This window comes from Seriola aureovittata, chromosome 2 (assembly GCF_021018895.1).
Source record: "Seriola aureovittata isolate HTS-2021-v1 ecotype China chromosome 2, ASM2101889v1, whole genome shotgun sequence".
In the NCBI taxonomy this organism is placed as follows: Eukaryota; Metazoa; Chordata; class Actinopteri; order Carangiformes; family Carangidae; genus Seriola; species Seriola aureovittata.
In genome coordinates, this window is record NC_079365.1 from 20,829,127 (window position 1) to 20,843,623 (window position 14,497).

General features: G+C 40.9%; 1 protein-coding gene across 1 annotated transcript; it reads right to left on the bottom strand.

Moving 5' to 3' along the window:
* Positions 1–1,195: 1,195 nt before the first annotated feature.
* On the bottom strand, positions 1,196–9,967 carry fam210b (family with sequence similarity 210 member B). Its single transcript, XM_056363205.1, has 3 exons — positions 9,275–9,967; positions 4,322–4,521; positions 1,196–2,295 (listed from the first exon to the last, which is right to left on the bottom strand). Exons 1-3 carry the CDS (start codon positions 9,806–9,808, stop codon positions 2,079–2,081), a joined length of 951 nt encoding a protein of 316 aa, XP_056219180.1. The 5' UTR covers positions 9,809–9,967; the 3' UTR covers positions 1,196–2,078.
* Positions 9,968–14,497: the final 4,530 nt, after the last annotated feature.

Here is a 14,497-nt window from a genome sequence, read left to right on the forward strand (position 1 = left end):
TGACCCATCAACCAGATGGCACCAGACATGCTGTGATAAAACAGAGCTTGGAATAATGAATTCTGGTCAGCGTGTGATGACCCAACCGCTTATGAAACATATAATACACCATCACGACAGCTCTGTATTGAAGGCCTTAATCAAATAAGTTTTTTTTCTGTTTAAGTATTATCCAGAGTCTGTACAATTTTCTGATTTCACAAAATATGCACAGTGATTTTTATCATTGCTTTGTAGACACGGATCTGTCAAGCATTTTATTGTATCATATCTGTGTGACGCATGAGGAGTGAAGCTCCTTCTTGTGATATAAAGCTGGAATCTATCTTCAAGACATTAAGGGCACCAAAATGTTCAATCTTATGAGAGATGAGAAGTGTGGGATGTACTTGTATCGGAGGGTAGGAGGAGAAACGGCACTGAATATGTAGTTCAGGAGCTCCTCAGTGTGGTAGGAAAGAGGAAGTGCAACCAAACATGTGGCCTGTATCCTCTCTTCACACATTCCTCTCCATGTATTTGGTTAAAAATTATCACAATAATATAATAATTGCAATTAAAAACCACCAAAAAATATTCTACATGTGTTTCCTTGCAGATAATCTACAATATCCAAATAAAATGAAACCGGTTCCTCTGCATTAGAAACAAACAATTATACATATCAAAAATAAATTTCAAAACTTATAGCAGACCAGTTTGCTTCTTTTTAAAACTACACAAAAAAATAATATCAGTTATTGCAGGTATGGATGGTATCGGATGGTTTTAACATAACCATTCCCTTATAGACAGAGCCATCAGTATTTAATTAGTCGTGTTTCTGGCCAATATTGACTCTGCTAGCTGTTTTTCTCTCCTTGAAGCTCCTGAGCAGTTGAATACTCCAGTGTTCATCATCATCATCACTTTGCGTATCTGCCGTTTGGTGCTAGCCATGTAGTGAACAGAGGGATTTTTAAAGCTAATCATTGAAAACAACTGTGTGTCGAGTGTGCAAATCAAAACAGTAAAACCAAAACACTGAACTGAAAGTGTGGATCTGAGGCGAACCGCAATCAGGTGTTAATTCTCTGTGGGTTCAGCACTGCGAGCGACCACTTTCACATTACAGTTATCTGATCCATCTAGAGCAGCTTTACCTATATGACTTATTGTGTGACGGTGGCATTTCATGACAAAAAGACACCAAATATAAAATAGAACTTCCCTTTTAATAATTAAATAAAATCCAATCAGGAAAGAACCCTCGAAAACCCAACATTCTTCATCCAAAGCTTGCAATTAACTACAATCAGCTTCACTCTGAGATTAATGTGCTTGCAATTAATGCTTGGGCAGTGGCATTTGCTAAATTAGACAACAAGAGGGAGAGAAGGAAGAGAAAATGGGAGGAGAGGAACAACAGCAAAGAGACAGAAGGAGAAGAAAAATAGCAGAGAAGCAAAACAACAGCAGAAAATAAAAGTATACGGGAGAGGAGAGGGAGGGTCTGAGCTAAGTAAGGAGAGAGAAAGGGATAGAGAGAGGTAGGAGACAGAGAGAACCTGAATTATTCTGCTGATTCACATTAACACCAGAACATGGCCTAGTCAGCTATCAGGGAACAGTGGAGGAGAGATCAGCTTTTTCCACTTGTCCCTGTGGGGAACCTTCACAGCACCGAGAGAAAAACCTGCCTACTGAAAGAGCTTAGGACTGAAACTTAAAATCCCTGACCATACTTCTGATTGTTTATAAATATATGAGCTTTTCTGCTATTTTTGTTTCTGCTTTTTTGAAATGCACATTAAGACCCAACTCCAAATACACTGGTGTTTGGTGGGCCGTTACTTATTCCTTTTTTTAATCATACAGAAACACTATTTAACACTTCTGATTCTGTCACAACAGGAACTAATGTAGGAAACATTTAACCTGCATTCACAAATGCAAATGTGAAAAGATGAGGCGTTTGTAGCTGAAGGCAAATTATATATACAGAAGGCATAATAATATATACAGGCATTTTAATTATGACCATTAACAGTCTGGATGTTTGTTGCTTAACGAGGCAGCAGAGGAGCAAAGGAGGGTCATCAGGGTGCAGGTGTGGGTGGTTTAAAGAGACCAGTCTTTCTGAAGTAGCGCACGATGAGAGGCACGGACACCAGAGTGATGCTGATGCGTAGCGGAGCGAAGAGCTTGTGGATGGCGTAGGCCAGGACGAACGTGCTGGTCCCTGCTGCCATTTTAGAGCGAACAACTGCCTCGCTGAAGCCCACTTTGCACAGCACGGCCGCCATATCAATCCCACTGGGGAGACAAATGACACAGAAAACTGGTTAGAAGTGTGTAAAATTCATATATTAGGCATTCACTCGCATTTTCTTCTTCCGCTTTAATAAAAGAGTGGCAGCAGCCCACTATAGAGAGTGTGTTAACTATATGTCTGGTATCAGTGACTATATTCAACTGAACTCCACCCGTCAGTTATCAGTCAGAAATAATCCTGACTTCCTGCATTGATAGATAAATAGATAGCGGGCAGCTGTGGCTCAGGAGGTAGAGTGGGTCGTCCATTCATCGGGAGGTCAGTGGATACCCGGCTCCTCCTGCCGAAGTGTCCTTGGGCCAAATACTCCCCGACATATTATCGGTGTGTGAATGTGTTTGTATAGTAGAAAAGTGTTAGGAAAATATTTTATGAATGTGTGTGTGAATGTGGCTTCCATTGTAAAGCCTTTTCATTGGTTCATAAGACTAGAAAAATGCTATATAAGTGCAGTCCATTTACCATATATCACACCAGAATCAATGATAGTGTCACTTTCTATATTCTATTGTCTGAATTACAACACACCACAAACTCAAAATCAAAACAAGTATTAAAAATAGTAGTAGTAGTAAAAATATTGACATTTAAACTTGCAGATTCTTCAATGCTCAAAATGCATCCTCAAGGATTTTAAATTATTAAATAATGAGTTCCTCTCTTTGGTAGTTAAAAGTGCCATTCACCTGTATCTCCACCAGAGGGAGCTGTGTACAAAAATAATGTTTCATAATAGTTTATTTTACAGCCTTTTGACCCACTTAAACTGATGACATTAGCATAAGAACCCACTGCATGTTGAAGGGCATGAAATTCAACAAATCAAAGAGGGTTTAACAAGCCACACGTAACGCAGCCTTTGTGAGACAGCTTTCTACAGTTGTGGCATTTTCATCTGAACTATTCAGGGAAATATATATGGAAAGAATGTGAAAACATGACATCAGTCAATACAGCCTCTCTCTCTCTCACACATTAACAGCTCTGTTGCACCCAACAGACTTTAGTCAGCTAAATATAAGGATCCATCTGCACCCTGAAAACTGTTTACCCAGCGCACAGCACTGTATTAGCAGGCCACATGCCTGGGCTCTGTGGCCACACAGTGATAATACTCAATGGCTGCTGGCTACAGAGTCACTTTTCAGATCATGGGTCATTATCAGCTATAGGAGGAAATCTCCAAGCTGTCAGATAATCTCTGCCAAGTCTCTTTGGTATTTAAGGCCCTGGCATGGACAAGGCCCTGAAATTTGTCTAGTCTGATTATTTTGCCTAAACTATGGGTAAATACAGAGTCAAAGATTTTCAATTCTGCACATCTAGATGTAAAGTTACAAAACTAAAACACGGCTGCAAGAAGAGAAAATGACCTCATGTTTTATTCAAGCCCACCACATGATTTTAGTGTCCCGGTCTAATGCAGCCTAGCAGTGCTATATCAACAACAGCAGGGTGGGTACAATATGGCTGACTGAGTGGAAAGTTTCAAGAGCATATAACAGGTCCCATTTGCTGCCAGTTTACAGCACACATTTAGCATTCCTCAGTGTAAAAGCTGCCAATGGGTCAGTAATTTCCTGTGCACATCTTCAGGTTTAAAGGAACTCCGATGCTCTCACACTGCTGGATAATATCAGTAAGTGATGTTTGATGGATTCCAGTTATTTTTTTTAATGTTGTGGCCTTTCCTTCAACAAGCCACGTTGACTTTTATTTTAGTTAGTGATTTCCTACATTTCCCAAAATACATTTCTACATTTTTAACAGAGTTAAACACAATTTAAGGATGTGAAAGATATTAGGATATAAATGCCTTAAGTACTATAAAAGTAAGTATTAATCTAAGATTGAAAGACTTCCCTAATTTCAATTTTGAATAAGAAAATGGAAATAGAAACAGAATAAAAATGGGATCAATCCAGCTGTGTTACCCAACTGAACCTAATGCATACAGCCTCCTAATCCCCCACCAGTAGAACAAGCGATAATCGTCTGTATTGTTACCTGGATATAAGGAGGTAGAACATTCCAAGAGACATGAGGGAGATGCAGATGTGAAAGGAAACTCCCACTGCTCCATACTCCTTGAAGACTTTCTTTAGCTGCTGGGTCTTGCTGGGTTTCCCTCCCTCTGGCTCGGCCTCCCCTGGGGCCTTTTCAGTAGATGAGGAGGTAGTAGAAGCGTCCTTTAAATTCAGCTCATCCTGGACAAAGAGATAAAAAAAAAAAAAAGGGAGCGAGTGAGCAGAGCAAAATTATAAAGGGAGGAAGAATCAATCTCTGCTGCTACAGAAGCAAAGGAAGAGAGCGTGATGGTAAGAAAGACAGACTGTACATTCAGAAAAAAACTACAGAGGATATAAATGGCAGAAAAGAACTGAATTCAAATTGTGAGGGTAGTTTCCACTCAACAGTCCAAAACCTAAAGATAGCCGGAACCAGAGAGCAATTAAAGTGCTCGCTTGATAAATCAGTTTTTTTTTTTTGTTTTTTTTTTTAAAGAAACAAGGCCAGACTTTCCTTTATCTGATGCTCTGATGTACGAAGGATTGTATTTGAGAACCTAAAAAATGAGCTACAACAAACTTCCTTTTCAGAAAAACTGTTGTGATTGTGTGTCATCTGTTTCAGAGTTGAGGTCACTCCTGTAGGTCAAGCAACACCTGAACATTTATGGCCTTCCCTTATTCATTGTGCCGTGGAGTCAGCTGATTAAACACAGGGTGCTGCTGCTGCGTGGTTTATGAGATTCACATTATCACTCACCCTTTCACAACCATACACTCACGCACGTGCCCACACTCATGCACAAAGTCAGTCACTCTCTCTTAAACGCACAAAGCGCCTCTCATAAGTGCACCAGCACACATTGCTCTGTGTTTGCGACCTCCGAACGGCCCACTCTCCAAGATGAACAAGCACCAAACACAATCCAGCCGTCCGACATGTAGCAGGGAGCAGCAGCTCACTCCAGCATGTGCTGCTAGTAAATCTGATTAGTGAACTACAACACGGCAAAACAACATGACCACCGCTGCAGACAACCAAGCTACTGATGGCGCAGACACGACTCACAGCAGCAAAGACGGCAGGAAATGAAAAGAGAAAAGCTACAGTATGTTTACAGAATGTAAACAAACTTAATTCTCCATTTGGCTACAACCTTAAGGCCATAGTCATGCTTAATGCAATACGACCTGTGCAAGTTCAAAATCCCAAATCACTTTGAGGTAGCAGGGTGGACTAACACTGACCATTTCATACTTTCTGAAATGCAGAAGTATACAGTTTCATATTAGGGCACATTAAAATGAATTGACTCAACAAAGCTTGTTGGTGTTGTCATTTACATCTGACAGTCGTTTGGCTTCAAATCATTGTCACATGAGGAAATTCTGTGAAACTTATCTTGCTGTGTTACAACATTGACTTCTCTCATTTAGTCACTGTCATGAGACTTTGTGCAACAATTACTCAGTGAAACTGTAGGTTTACACACAACTACATATTCCCAGGTTATTAGCGTGTGATGTTAGTGTAAATAGGGTCCTCATGAAGATAATTATTAAAGATAAAAAAAAAACGAATTCAATACTGATACTCGCAGAGATACAGCATTTTTTTGGACATTTCAACCGACAGAGAGCAGTCCGGCAGTAACTCTATGGGATTCACTGTGGAATTAAAGTTGTTACTAGGATCAGGAAATATCTGAATGACTGACGTGTGTGTGTGTGTGTGTGTGTGTGTGTGTGTGTGTGTGTGTGTGTGTGTGTGTGTGTGTGTGTGTGTGTATATATATATATATGTATATATATATATATATATATATTATATATATATTATATATATATATATATATATATTATATATATATATATATATATATATATATATATATATATATATATATATATATATATATATATATATATATATAAAATCTTTGTAGATAAGACCAAGAATCTGACCAAGCATTCAGAGCCATACTTTCAATATTTCACACTTTATGATTCCTGTTGCTGTGGACACAAATCTGTTGATGCTCAGGACAAAATTCTGGTTTCAATCACAGAGCCTGAAGCAAATGGGTTCAACATTTTAGAAACTGTTGCCATGTGCACATGTGGCAGGTCTGCCACTGATCATCCTGCTGTGGTAATGCAATTACAACAGAATATTTTTTATGGATCACCTTCAGGTTAAGTCAGGGTTTCAAATGTGATTAAGCATACGGAGTGAAAAATAATTCCAGTTTCAGTTTTATTGCCAATGTTCAACTTTTTCTCTTTGATTAGGGGCTGAGTATCAACTGGCAGGAGGGCATCATGTCCAGTGGTCTCTTTTTTAGCCATGTTATTCCAATATCTCCTCTGCCAAGAGGAAACGCAATCCTTCTCTGAGAAAACAGGAAATAGCTCAGGCCTGTATGGAATTAACCTATTTTTAGACAAACTATATTGACATTGTGCTGCCAAAGCTGAGACAACTTATTAAGTAACAAGAATACTGTCTACAGTGACCTCTTTAACGGGCAATTTCTTATTATAATAGACTTTATATAGACTACATTATGAGCATGCCACTTATCTATAAAACATAGGAGTTTTGTATGAACAACAAAGATTTGGGATTTATTGAAAAATATATAGCAAATGTGTATAATTGCATATTTGTTGGACAGTTATTCTTAATTCTTTTTTGTATCTAGTTTAAATCAAATGCATCCCATGGTGTAATAGTGTTTGAGATGTTTACAAATGTGATATAGTCAGTTGAAAAGAGGTTGTTTCTGAAAACTGGGATTCTGAAAAGCAGATGTGGCCCACTGTCTATTCACTAACTTGAGCGATATTTGGCCCGGGATACAGTAACTTTCACTCATGTCCTTCTCTGCCTTTTTCGCTGTAGTGACTTTCTGCTTGCTTCAGACTGTCTGCCCTTGTGGGCCTGAGCCAGACAATTAATCAAGAGAGCAGAGACAATGGAGAAGAAGAAGACGGGAACAGGAGGAAAACAAGATGATCTTTTCTCTTCGTTGCAGTTTGTCTTGCTAAAATTTGGTCCGAGCCGCCTGGATGAAGCCATAGTCTTGGTGACGTATTCACAGGCCTGCCAACAATGGACAATAGAAAGGCCAGAGTGGGCGAGTGAGCAGGCCTTTGCCTTTCAGAGGCGAGTCAGGCCGAGCTAAAAGTAAAGGCAGGCAGCAGCATGGGAGGGTCATGTGAGCGAGCGGCCAAAGGGAGTTGTGCCAGGGAGGGTGTATAGGAGGGGAACAGTGGTACTGCTGTGCCTGATAACAGCTTTTCAGAGGCATGGAAAACACATGCAGACATGCGGAGTCACAGTGGCACACAAACACTGACAAAGACACACTCACGTGCACTCAGACTGAACAGAAAGGAAACTGTAAAGTGTCAAATCTCCCCTGTCAGAGCCTCAAGCAGAAGCTTTACAGAAGAGAAAGTCAATCTTGCACCAGAGTTGTCCGATTAATTGTCTAATTAAGGGACGATCAACCTGAATCGAGCTTATCCGCTCATATTGCTTTAGCTCCATGTTTGCAGTCAGGATTTAAATTGATATTTACATGAGAAGTGAGTATCGACCAGACGCATGACCGACTCCTCTTTGTGCTTATTCTTTTCATATCTGCGGCATCAACAGAATTAGAGCCACAGACTTCTTGCAAGCTGCAGGTGCTCTTTTCTGCCTTCTCCATATCAGGTTCTCCGGTCGATTCATAATAGCCCTAAATAAACTGCATTACCCAGGGGCCACTACATGATGCTCACCTGTTCCCATTCTTGCGTGCCTGCTTTTCTCTGTTGGCAGCTAGGCTAAGTAACGTTACAGCTGGACAACACTGGACATAGAGCATGGTGATGCATAGGTGCTTCTACTTATATTAAGCATTTGTGTGCTGCAATTTTTTTACTATTTGCATTAGGCAACATATACATCAATACCAATAAACCCATAATAAGCTAATATCGGTCAAGACATCTGTCTAGGCTTAAAAAAGAGGTTCTTTTGCTTGCAATGTTGGTGATGAGTCAGTCAAACACCTTGGTGGAGAGTGAAATATCCCGACAGCTATTGGCTGACCATAAAATTTGGTACAGGTATGTATGGGGGCCAGATGATAACTTTGGTCACTGTCTGACCTTAAACACTACTGGGTCAGTAAGTTTTAATTTTGAGATGGTGAGCATGAACATTATACCTGCTAAACATCAGTAGACTATGTTAGCATTATCGCTGTGAGCATGCTAGCATGCTAATTTTAGCATTTAGCTCAAAGCCTAATTACGGCCTCACCAAGCTGCTAGCATGGCTGTAGACTCTTAGTACTGTGTAATTATCTAAGATGATAATTATGTAATTCAGAGTAAGCCTCACACATTGGAGGCGAATACAGAAGAATGTTTGGGGGTTGTTGTGCCTTCTGAGAAATGCTCCCTGCAGGTCAAGTTCATCTGTATCTGCTGCTGACTCACCCCCACAGAAGCACATACTAAAGTCCAGGTGTGTGTGTGTGTGTGTGTGTGTGTGTGTGTGTGTGAGTGAGCAAGTGCTGTATGAGCTCTGTAAAGGGCACCTCTCCTGCTAGTTCAGAAGTTGTGAGTGCAGTTCAATAATGCATAGGCTGCTGTGAATTCCTGCAACAGACAGCCCACATAACTGAGCGAGTCATGCGCTGTTGTATAACAAGCCTGGCTGCTCGTATGATGGCTGTTACTAAAGAGAGCCGGCCAGGCAGGCAGCTTTTTGCATATTTCATGGTTTTGTTTTCAACCCTGGAGCCACATGAAACAAGACGGCGTGTTCACCACCAGTTGAACCCTGCTGCTGTGTGGACACACACACACACACACACACACGGACTTGTGTGCTCTTATTAACTGGCCATTGAAGGTTAGACAAACACTTGAGCTGAACAGTTTAATTTACCCCTTTGTTGCTGCCAGTGGTCTGCTCCTCGCCGGCGTCGCTCTTCTTCGCGGCTGCAGCAGTGGATGAAGCTCTGGTGTGCATGGTCCTGGTTGAGCAGCGTCGACTGGAAACCCCCCAGTTACCTGTAAACAAAACATTACCCCCCGCCTCCCCCCTACTGCTGTAGCGCCTTTTTTCATGCACGAACGGCGTCTTGATGATATCTAAATTACTGCTCTCACTCGGCACGCTTTTGGAGAGATTCGTCGCTATTGTAGCCACCCGGTCCCAGTGTCCCCAGTCCGTGAATACAAAACCAGACGACGACTCCCAGTTCTGGACAGGATGAGGGTCCGCTTGTTGTTTCCCCAGGTGCGCAAGTGTTGAATCGACACAGAGAGACCGGCACCACAGAGACTTGTGGCCTTTGCGTAATGTCAGAGTGACGTGCCTCAGTCTGTTTGCTTTGACTTGCACTAGAAACGAGCCCGGCGACTTGAAAGCGTGATCCAGAGCCGCTGCAGACAGCCTCCCTGTGCGGCACAGAAACATTCTCGTCGACGTCCTTCAGACGAGTTACGTGTGTCCGATTAAATCAAATACAGCGTGAGGCTCGTTCGCAACAGCTAATAAGACAGTAAGTAGCTGTAAACATGCTGTCCTGTGCCCTCCTGTCTCCCTCCGGTCCGCTGTTGACCGATTATCACCAGCAGCCAATGAGCGCTGAGAGTGAAGCCTGAAGTGAAGGGAGGGGGTATTTAAAGGTGTAACCGTGTTGTGGGTAATGCCATGAAATGTCTCGGGGGCAGTGTACGTAATCGGCCCAGTGCACGTGCTTTAAAAGCTAGGCAGCAAACATTCGTACTATTTTGTTAAATACAGTTATTCTGTTAAAATGTGTAAAATGATATGTTGTTTTTTTTTCCTGCATGGCTTCTCAAGCAACACAGGTGGTAGAGAGGGAGCAGGCTGAGTCTTGACTATTACTCCAGGTGTAGAAACAGATGATCTTACCAGTGTATGAACTCTTTGTGGACTTTACCGACTTTATCGTCTGGATGAGTGGAAAGATAAAGTATTTCACTCATTAACTCTATTCAACCGGGGAGGGTCATGTTACAAACTTTTTTTTTGGTCACAAAGCAACAAATACTTCAACAAAATGATTACAAGGCAAATTCAAGAAACAGTCCATAAAAAATATACACAACATAATACACTCAGTTGAGGGCACAGCTTGAGGTAAAGCAAAAGACAGTACATAATAGGGGTAAGTGCTATTGATAAACTACCATGTCATATATCATTTTTATCACAATATCAATATATACATTGTAACATGATTTCTTTGGAAGTCAATTGAGAACTAGTTATATAAAGTAATATCACATGGATGGTGTATGTTTTTGGCTAAATACCTGAAAATTAAAATTATTTTTTTTATTTAAAATATTTATGTGCCTACAGTATTTACTAGATTTTTTATTGCTTTGTCTTTTACTATTGATTGTTTCTGTTCACTGTCAGCAGTGTATGTCTATGCCCTGTGTGTTAATGCCTGTCTTAACACATTGTTGGTGGCTATCTGTGTACTGTGTATGTTATGTACTGTGGAGATAAAGCTGCTCAACCATAAGTAACAGTAACTGTTAACATGCTGGATTGTAGCAGACCACACCTCAAATGAAAGTGTAACCTACACGCAGTGCATCAAGCTTTAGAGAAACCTTCTATTCTGTTTTCTCCTTCTCTTGTCTACCTTTATGTCTCTCATGTAAATTTGCATGTCTGCCCAAAAACAAGATGGACATATCCAGCCTAAGAAGGAAGTGGTGAGAAAGCACAACATACGAGATCTAATTCTACATGTGCTTTGATATGAAAACTGTAGTATAGTTCCTTAAATATTTCATTGTTATATGTCACAGTATGCTGAATCAAGTCTGCGGTTATGCGGTTCATCATGTGATGAATGTGATCTGCTTTCGGAGTGTAAGAGTGTCATTCTTTCCAGTGACAGTTTCACCTCTTTTTGAAAAGGACAAAAATACATATATGCACACTCAACAAAGTGACAAGCAGAGAGAGGAGTGAGTAGGAGGTGAGATAAAGAAAGAGGGAGGGATGTTTTTGGCAGGAAGCCATGAAAAAAAAAAAACTGTCGACTGTCAGCGCAGCAACAGAGCCTCTGACCTTTTCTCAGCTTCACCACAACATTTAGGTTGCTTTAAAATGTCTATAAATTTTAAACCTCCTTTTCACGTTTATAGTTTGGTGACATATTATTTTATTAGTTGAGAGTGAAACATTAATTTGCCTGTTGGGGGAGGGGAGGGGAGTATGGGCCACACAACACAGCACTGAATGTAAAAGTTGAAAGGTGACATTTCAATATCTGATCACATGTAAATGTGCACCTCCTCTGCCTCCCACAGAGAGCAACAAGGGAAAAAGTTCACCTGAGTTCCTTCGCAGCTGAAGACGGTACAGTCCCACATAGAGAGTGAAATGGAAAAGGTAAAATTCCCCAGAGGTATTTTACAGTTTAGGTCAGAATTCATAACTTTATACAATAATGAAAGTCATGTGGATATAAATATCCAGACACAGCTTACAGAAAGTTAAAGTCCCATATTTTATAGGAGTGGACCACAATTCAGCCACTCGTCAAGTCAGAGGACATTTCCACATCAAGTTAAAACTGGGCTAAAAGTAAAGGAGTTAAAAGTAAATTATAAAAGAAGTTTTGTTTTCCTTATGAAATCAAAAATACATTTACCTCTTCGACATTAAAAAAATCCTTCAAATCAAACAAGCTAAGAAGAAAGAACTACTCTTTTGAACTGCTCATAACTCAAGTCTGTATTTAGGTTATATAGCTGATGGTGTGCGGTCACAAATAGACATCTGTTTATGGGGTCACATACCAAGAAGTGCGGGAACCACCGTGCTACTGTGTGTCACCTAGACTCTCACTTTTCACTGAATTTAGCTGCATGATAATGTGGTGGTTTCTTGCTCGGAGACTGAGCAGTTCATTCAGCTTTCAGGATGACTCTCAGTAACACCTGTGACTTCTGTGGCGTTTCAAATACAAAATGTACTCACTCATAAACAACAGTTAGTGGATAAAAAGTGGATAGAATAGTCTTTAAGAAGCATATGTTTAGTTGTGACTGTGTCAGTGAGGCATCACTTAATCTCCATGGTAATTATCTGAGGCTGTAGTTTGTAATGCTGAATTGGACTGCATTGTATTGTACAATTATTTTGTCCACCCTCTGGCAGACTGTCAGTTTCTCCAGAAAGTGACATCATCTTTTTCCACTTATAACTTCTACGTCGATGCAACTTCCACATTAATGCTCTATGAATAATGTGACTTGGTCATTGTGTTGTCAGTGTGGAGATTTCATAATCACTTAGTCACAGATGCATCAGAATCCTTTTGACAATACTGCCAAGTGCAGCTACGGCAAACACGCAGTGTTACTACTCATGGCTCACCCTCCCTTCCTCTCATTGAAAATGATTTAGACTCTGAAGGAAAATTAGTCATTGGAAAGATGATAAAACCCTAGTGTTTGAACTGCGGGTGATTGTGTATTACATCATGTAGCTAAGGAACTTAGGCAGAGGGAAGAGGACATGTTTTACTGAGAACCCCGCACACTGACAGCTGGTTGTCTATGCGGGACACTGTACAGGTGGGACATTCATTTTCATTTGAAGGCAGGAAGTGTTGCAGCTCTGTTGATGCACTGTGGAAACCAGTCAGTCAGGTTTACCAAAACAATCCTATCAGTTTGTGTGTTTCCTCAAGTCAACACACTCAGGTGTATGATCAGTAGCTTTATGGCGGCTAATGTTAGCAGTACGTTCTTTGACTTTAAAACTCTTCTTTCCTTGTGCTACCATTATGCTACATTTCAGTACAGTACAGTTTATCATGAATCTGTAATGGCCACTTGTGTTTTAACTGTTAAGGAAAAGTAACAGTGTCACTTTTAAGGTTAGGTTGTTTAGACACTTGTGGCGACTTTGCTACCAACCACTGTTTGTGTTATCTGTGCGGCAGGTGATGGGAATGCCATTAGTTTAGCAGGTATTTCATCATATGCCAAAGTATTGGATAAATTAAAATTTTTACCTGATGGTGGCGCTATATGAAAAGTTAGGGTTTCATAATAATCCATTATCCTAGGGACATGAATATCCATACAAAATTTCATGGCAATCTGTCCAATAGAGACACGCCTCTAGTGTTGCTAAAAATAATTCTCATTGAGACAATGATTGCAACCACATCACACAGCCTTATATCAAAGTGTCAGTAGTTGTTGGCCTGAAATGCGGCCTCATGTCTGAGTGTGAGTAAGTGACTTCGATCTCTGAGTGTAAATCCCTCGTTCAATACACTTTTATCTGCAGTCGGCCAGTCAGACATCACTCATCCTACTTAGACCTCTTAAATTCAGGTCAAATAGGACAATGAAGCCCTGTTAAGTCCAGCGGATCCTGGGAACCGGGCAGAAGTCCTGACCCATTCCTGAGCCATTCCTCCATCCATTTGTTCTTTTTGTGTGTCTCTTCTATCCGTCTTCTGACAAACTGGCAGGATGGTCAATAGCTGTGGCCTCCTCCCAGCGCAGGCCCGTTTTGAGGCCTAACATCCACCCTTCATTTGCATGCCTTCTTTCTTTCATCGCTGCAAATGCGCCCCTTTTCCATCGAGTGGTCAGTGTCTAAGCAACGCCTGGCATCGATTCATTTTCCTGCTTTATCGTCTGCGCTCCCGACTGTTCCTCAGTGCCTTCCTTCAGCATCCCTCCATTTATGTATTGAGCAGAATGGTCAGTATGTGTCTGCATGCTTTTTTTCTGGCACTGATCCACTTCGCTCTTCAGTGAAGAGGACTGAAGGACTGGGACTAGAGCCAGCTGGCCTGTACTCAGTATTGCTCAGGCACAATAGCAAAGCCAGGCCACGAAGATGAGGTTAATGCATTCTGGATCATGTGTTTTCAGCACCATTGTCCTCTTCTCTGTCTGTATGCCTTAGACATACTGACACTGCCCAGGGAGCTACAGCTGAAAGGATGATTTCTCCTAACATTTGCTCAAGACACATCAAGGACTGGAACCTGACGTAAATGTTTTACAAATTAGTTCATGTTTGTTCTGCTGGTTTGTTTTTCAAATCCCTGAACACACATATTAGCCACTAGGTGCTGTTTTATGA